We start from the raw sequence: 7299 nt of genomic DNA on the forward strand, positions 1-7299 counted from the left end.
GAGGGGTATATTTGACCTTTTTCACATATAAAACTAAAAACCAATCACATAATATTGTGATTTAAGAGTCGAATAAATCTTACAATTCAAACCCGAAAATGCAGTGGGGAATTATGAAACGGGTTTGAAGAACTTTAAAATGAACATGCGCCAATGGCTATGTAGGAGAAGGATTAATCACTTGGTAGAGCCATTGACCCGATCAGTCCACATCATCCCCTACCAAGAAAGATAAAGAGTACAATAAAGACAAAAACTAAACTATAAGTAATTAATTTAAGAAAAAAATACAGTAGAGTAGTAGAAGAGTAAATCCAAAGCAACTCTCGCTATCTTTGTGTCCGATAAACCGAAGTCCAAAACAAACAAAGACCATTAATTGCATCCTTCTTTAAAAGAATGAATGTTAACTCTTTCATAGCCGCATTTCTCTGTTCTTTCAGTACAATCATTACTTTTACTCTCAAATCAAACACTCCTACCCCCAAACATACACTCTCTCTTCGTACTATTTTTCTTTTCTTTCAGCCCAGCCACGCCCCACTCAGATTTATTTACAAGTAAAAAGATTAGAGGAGAAAGTATTTACTGTTAAAATTGAGCTCATGGTCAAGTCTCATTCAAAGACAGGTTCCACAATCTCGACTTTTCTTTCTCTGCAACCTTACTTCTGGCCTTTTCCTATACAAGTCTCACTTTTCTTTTCCTTTGGAGATACCCTAGGATTCAACATAGGTCACAGAAGTTCTCAAAATCCCCCTCCTTTGGACTTCTTGGTCAATAAAATACTATGTAAAATAAAAATTAAACAAAAGCACTTGAACAAGTCTAAATTGAACAGATCTAGTTCTACAGCAAAGTTTTGAAATGGTGGTTTCATTTCCCTCTCTTGGTTCTGATTTTACTTTGTGACTAAGGAGTTAGGGCGGTGTGTTTTATTTGTTTTTTCTCTGGGCCCCCATTGAAGAGATGGATGAAAACAAAGGAGAAATCACAAAGAAACAACCACAACAACAACATTTATCCAACTCTCCTGATGACTCTAATCAAGATTCACCTGATAATACTATACCACAGCAACAGCAGCAGCAGCCACCACAAACTGTGATTTCTGGAGCTCCTTATATTTCTTCTTCTCTCTATAATATCCCAGGCGGCGCAGCAACTACATCTGTTTCTTTTGAACAACAACAACAACAGCAGCAACAGTTTGAAGTTGTAAACCCAAAGCGACCGAGATATACTGCAAGTCAATGGAAATTCATACCATCTTCTTCTTCTCAACAACAACAACAGCAAAAGCCGGCCAGTCAAGTGAATATACTTAGCACTGAGTCAAGTCCAATTTCACCTTCGCCGCAAGCTGCTGCTACCAACCCTCAAACTCAAGCTGCCTCGTCTTCGGACACAACTTCTTCTCCTTCCCACTCTCCTCGGCCTTCTGCATCTGGGCAAGAGACCAGCAAAGGCGAAGGAGGAGAACAAGTTCACCAACAACACCAACAATTTCGGAAAGGAAAATACGTAAGTCCAGTTTGGAAACCTAACGAGATGTTGTGGCTAGCTAGGGCTTGGAAAATTCAGTATCAAGGCGGTTCATCAGAGCTTCATCTTGAAGGTTCTCAAGAAATGAGTACAGGCGCGGGAGTGCAACAAGGTAGAGGAAAAACTCGAGCTGATAAAGATAGAGAAGTGGCTGATTTCCTCAACAGGCATGGAGTTAACAGAGATGCGAAAACGGCTGGGACTAAATGGGACAACATGTTAGGTGAATTCAGAAAAGTCTACGAATGGGAGAGAGGTGCTGAGAGGGAACAAGGTAGCAAGAGTTATTTCAGATTATCCCCTTATGAAAGGAAGATGAATAGATTGCCTGCTTCATTTGATGAAGAGGTGTTTGAAGAATTGTCTCAGTTTATGGGCCCTAGAATGAGAAGTCCTCAAACTAGAGGAGGAGTTGGATTTGGAACTCAGGCCAATCTTATCGTCTCTCTTAGTGACACAGTAACCAAGTCTTTGCCTCCCCCTCCACCTTTCAGAGAAGATGACCTTCCTCTTTCTGGTATGCAGTCAACAACATCAAGTCCATTTCCCATCAATGAGGAAAATAATTAAATTTATCTACACATATTTCTTTTCCTCTTAATTTAATTTGTTCTTATTTTCCTAACGTACGCACAACATTAAATTTAGATGGGACAATATTTCTTGTTAATGCAGCAAGGGCAAAACAGTTGGCTATACCAATAAGTGGAACAGAAGCATTACTACATGGAACAAGAGGTGTGTTCTTGGGCTACGACACGACTACTTCTTCATTAGATATTGGGGGTCCATCTTCTTCTGCATCTTCAAAAGAGCTTCGACGCATTGGCAAGATTAGAATGATATGGGAGGAATCAGTGAGCTTGTGGGCAGAAGAAGGTGAACATCACAGAGGTAGAGTGAAGCTTCAAGGTACAAGTTTTTTAAACGCCGATGAAATTGCTTTCTTGGATGATTCTACGGTTGCCTGCACAATGGAGGCCTTTGAAGATGGACCTATGAAAGGTTTTTCCGTTGATAGATTCCTTTCTGGAGTACAACTAAAAGTCTTTGGCAGGAGAAAATCATCTTCAGCTCCTGCTCCTTGTGGTATTATATTTTATTTACTGTATTTGGTTAAGTCCATTTTTTTAATATTTAGAATGTACGAGTCCTAATCATTAACTATAGGAGCTAACCGTTTTTTTTTTCCCGTTGAATCTAGGTCCCAATGAAAGATTGCAACTTCCCTCTTCTGAATTTCCCATCAGATGTAAGTTCTTCCATAATATTCGGATTTTCTATATGTGAAAAGCCAATAATTTAGTAATTTTCTATTCCTACCCCTCTGAGCTAAATGAATTTTATATTAGTCTATTACCAGATTCCCGTAAATAGCATCTTGTTGCTTTCAACTGGATTTGGCATTAATATAAAATAATTGCAGCAACTACTCCTTGGGAATTTCAAGATCCAACCGAGTACTACGTGGGGTGTCTAAGGTCTCCACCACCTGCACTTCCAAGCTTGTTTGAGCTCTCATGGCATTTACAACAGCCACCACCGGAGGAGCTCCGTTTCCCACTTCGGAGAGATGTGTTCAAAGATTTGCCTCAAGGGAAAGAATTATTTTTCACAACTTCAACTGAGTTATTAGACTGTAGAGGCATCACGTACGAGGTCTTAAGCTCTATTATGCGCCCAAACCCTAGCCTGAGTACGGCAACTGATAGAGACTCTTATATTGGACTTTGGGATGATTGCATCAATATGATTATATCCAAGTTTTGCTCCATAGAAATGGTATTCGTACGGAAATCTAATTCATCGTTTTCTCTTGCGGAGACAGTGCAAGATCGGTGGCCTAATGTTACTGCTTTCTTGAGGAATTTTTGCTTGTGGAGAGGAGAGGAGACTGGTCAGCCAAGTGAAGGTCAACTAGATCCATCTTCTTCTATTGTGGAGAAACTTCTCTGGACTTATATGGATCTTCCTTACGTGTTAGGTTACTATGCCGTTGGCTTCATTGTTACATTCTGTGCTTTAAGTCGATCACAGGATCGTATTATCCGAACGGATCTTTACACAGTAGATCTCTCAACCCCAGTTGAAAGATTGAAAGCTTTAGTTCCATGTTGGAGAATTGCTGGATTATTACCATTATTAGCTGATCGATGCTTCCATTATATGAGCAGCAATGGGAGTAACTTAAAACATCTCCCTTATACTGATTTTGAGAGAATAGATTTAGGTAATGGAAATTATGTGGAGATGACTCCAAATACAGTGGTCAGATATTTCTCAAGCAAAAGAAAATGGGTGGCAGTCAAAGAAATATACGATTTTCTTGACCATAGAATTCCACATGCGGAATTTGTTTTTAGGGCATCTGAAAAGGATTTAGCTTTGGTCTTTAAGCCTAGAGGCTGCAAGTTCAAGCCGGCTAATTGTGATCAACTAATAGAAGCATTAAAGCAAATCACAAAAGCTTTGGTTGCATTACATGATCTTTCTTTTATGCACAGGGATTTGGGATGGGATAAAGTCATGAGGAGAAGTGACAGGGAAAATGAATGGTTCATTACGGGATTCGACGAAGCAGTGAGTTCGCCGCAGCTATATCCTTACGGAGGTGCAGCCGCGGCGGCGACGGCTAGTGGGAGGCACCCGCCGGAGATGGTGAGGAATTATCATAATGTGAAAGTGGATGTATGGGGAATAGGTCAATTAGTGAAGAGTTGTGGGTTGGTGGGGGTGCCAAAATTGCTAAGGGAATTGCAGAACAGGTGTTTGGACCAAAACCCGGAGCAGCGACCGACGGCGGCTGACTGCTATCGCCACCTGTTGCAGTTGCAGTCTTCAATGTCTGCAGCCGCCGCCGGAGGATATTGACAAGTGATGGATCTGATACCCTATATATATAATGTGATTGACGCGTACTCAATTTAATATTCTCCATGCACTTCTTCTTTCTTTTTTGGCTGAAGCAGTGAAAGCCACGTAGTTTAATTTGCCTCATTAATTATTTTACGCTACGGTTCTTGACACTCTTTATTTCTTTCTTCTTCGAATTTGTTTTATTGTTTTTGGAAACATGAACTCTTAACAGGTAGAATTTAGATTGAGTTTTCATATTCATAGCCTGTTTGACCAAACTTTTGGCCAAAAATTGAGGTGTTTGGCCAAGCTTTTGAAAAGATAAAAAGTGCTTTTGAGAAGAAGTAAAAACAAAAAAAAATTGAGGTGTTTGACCAAGCAGTTTTGGAGATGCAAAATAAAGTAGCTTCTCTTCAAAAATACTTTTTTGAGAAGCACTTTTAAGAAAATAACACTTAGAAGCAGTTTTTAAAAGTTTGGCCAAACACTAATTGCTGCTCAGAAGTACTTTTCAAACTAATTAGTCAAACATAAACTGCTTCTCACCAAAAGTACTTTTGAGAAAAACACTTTTGAAAAAAAGTATTTCTCAAAATAAGCTGATTTTTGCAGCTTGACCAAATGTGCCGTGAGTACCACATGTATTTTCTTCTTTTTTATTTTCTATGTTCCTAAATTGAGATCATTATTGTTTTGTCCAAAGTCAAATGCAGCCATTTTTATTTAAGACTTTTCATGATAATTATTTTCTCTCTAAATACAATACTATTTGGTATAATTTTATCAATTATACAAATTTCATGTTTTATTATGTGATAGAGAGTATATAATTTTTACTTTTCTACTATTTGAGATCAAATGTAAAAACTTCAATTTTTTATAATGTGTTAGAGTATTTTTTTTACTTTTCGCCATCCAGTTTTCCATTCTTTTGTAAAACATAAATTTAATATTTTTTTTTGAGCAAACAAGAAATATTTATATTAAAAGCTACGTAATACTTGATATATCAGTCATAGTTTGTGTCACTTAGAACACTTTGATTTCCTAAGCTTGCTAATATTTTGCAAGCATCATGAGCTAGGTACTTCACAAAAATATATTGTTCTTTTTGTTCATTCCTTACAAAAGATTCAACATAAGTAGGAGGTAGTACAAAAATATTTTTTTTTCCTTTTGTTTGAACATTTGCCTCCTTAGCAAGTTGATGTACCACATTATTCCCTTGCCTGAATACGTGCCGGAGGAGCACCACCTTCTCCTGGTGCATTAACAACCTGCATTCATTATTAAGATCGTCATATAGTTTATTGCCGTGTTGTATAGATTGGATTACCTCCGTGCAAATTGTTTCTATTTCCAGCGGAAACATTCCCATTCATGAGTTGTTCGAAGCCCTTCTAGCAGTACTTTAATTTCTGCTTCCAATGAACCCTTTGCATATATGAATTTTTTAAAGCCAACCACCCAATATCTTTTTGTATTGCGGAATACAGCTCCCAGGCAACTCTTTTGATAGAAGTCCTTAAAACTAGCATCAATATTTAATTTGAACCAGCCCTTAGGAGGTTTCTGTCATTTAACTTACAAAGGAATTTCTTTAGTGGGACAAAGCTATTTTCAGATAGAAGTGTGAATTCTGTAGCCTTTTTAATAATGAGGTTTATGTTAATGGGATTGCTTGTGTTTTTTTAGTTATTAGAATTTCTGTTTATCCATATATGCCAAAGGGCAAATGGAAAGAAAGAGTTCTACCTAATATACTTATTTCTTAATGAGCAATCAAAATTTTTTATTTGGAGAAGCCAATGATCATCTGTTGGATTATACAAATTTGACCATCCCATATTATCCCAAAAGGGTTTGGTTGTTTTACAATTAAAGAAAATATGAGTGATTGTTTCTTCTCTTAACTCACAAATAGGGCACAGGGGGTGTATATTAATTCCTATATGAGCTAGGTATTTTCTGCATGAGATTTTATTATGAAGGCATTGCCACAAGAATTTTTTTATCTTGTTAGTACAAGATAAACTCCAAATCCAAGCATAATCCAAATGCTTACTAAAAGGGGATTCAATTAGGTTATAGCAAGTTTTAGTAGTGAAAATCCCTTTAGTAGTTAGAAACCATATAGGAACATCCCTTGATGAACCCTTGGATCGAACTCTTACCTTAAAAATATTTCTTTTGATATCACTAGGGATATCAATCGATAGTTTAGTGAGATCCCATTGGTGATCAATATATACATCTCTAATTTTGAGGGAGCAGTCACTGATTGAGATGGAACCTACGATTGAATGTTTGTGATTTTTTATATTGGGTATCCAACCTGTATCCCATATGTTCAAATCTGATTGGTAGTGTGGTGGCCATGTAATCCCGTTTTTACATATTTCTCACCCTTTTAAGATGCCCTTCCAAATGAATGAGTGGTTTAAATTTAGAAGTATTTACCCCATATAAGGTAATAATAAGTCTTGCCCATGGAGCTGTGGCATGTATGAGTAATCTCCATACTAGACTAGCCAAGTTGCACATATTTTTTGCATTGGCATTATGGATGCCTAAGCCTCCAGTGGAGTTAGGTTGGCAAACTAGACCATTTTACAAGGTGATTTTTTTTTTCTTTTCCACAGTTGTACCCCATATAAAATCCCTCTGGACTTTATCAATATTTTAAGGGTCTTTATTGGCAGGAGGGTGTATTGCATGTAGTGGTTTGGTATGAATTTTAGAATATCACCAAACGTCTTGTCTCTCCAAAGCTTAATACTATCTATATAAATTTTGCTGGCACAACAATAGTCAGTACCATGCCAATTTTTTCTAACCAGAGTTTGGAATTCCCGATGTCTACACCAATAAGTTTTTAATCGGAAAGGTTGTATATGA

The 7299-nt window shown here is 37.4% G+C and overlaps 1 protein-coding gene across 1 annotated transcript; it reads left to right on the top strand.

The window, feature by feature from the left end:
- The first annotated feature begins 489 nt into the window (after positions 1–489).
- Positions 490–4513, top strand: LOC107823217 (uncharacterized). Its single transcript, XM_016649821.2, has 4 exons — positions 490–2062; positions 2221–2634; positions 2750–2797; positions 2972–4513. Exons 1-4 carry the CDS (start codon positions 970–972, stop codon positions 4414–4416), a joined length of 3000 nt encoding a protein of 999 aa, XP_016505307.2. The 5' UTR covers positions 490–969; the 3' UTR covers positions 4417–4513.
- The last annotated feature ends 2786 nt before the right edge of the window (positions 4514–7299 follow it).

This window comes from Nicotiana tabacum, chromosome 6 (assembly GCF_000715075.1).
Source record: "Nicotiana tabacum cultivar K326 chromosome 6, ASM71507v2, whole genome shotgun sequence".
NCBI classification, from domain to species: Eukaryota; Viridiplantae; Streptophyta; class Magnoliopsida; order Solanales; family Solanaceae; genus Nicotiana; species Nicotiana tabacum.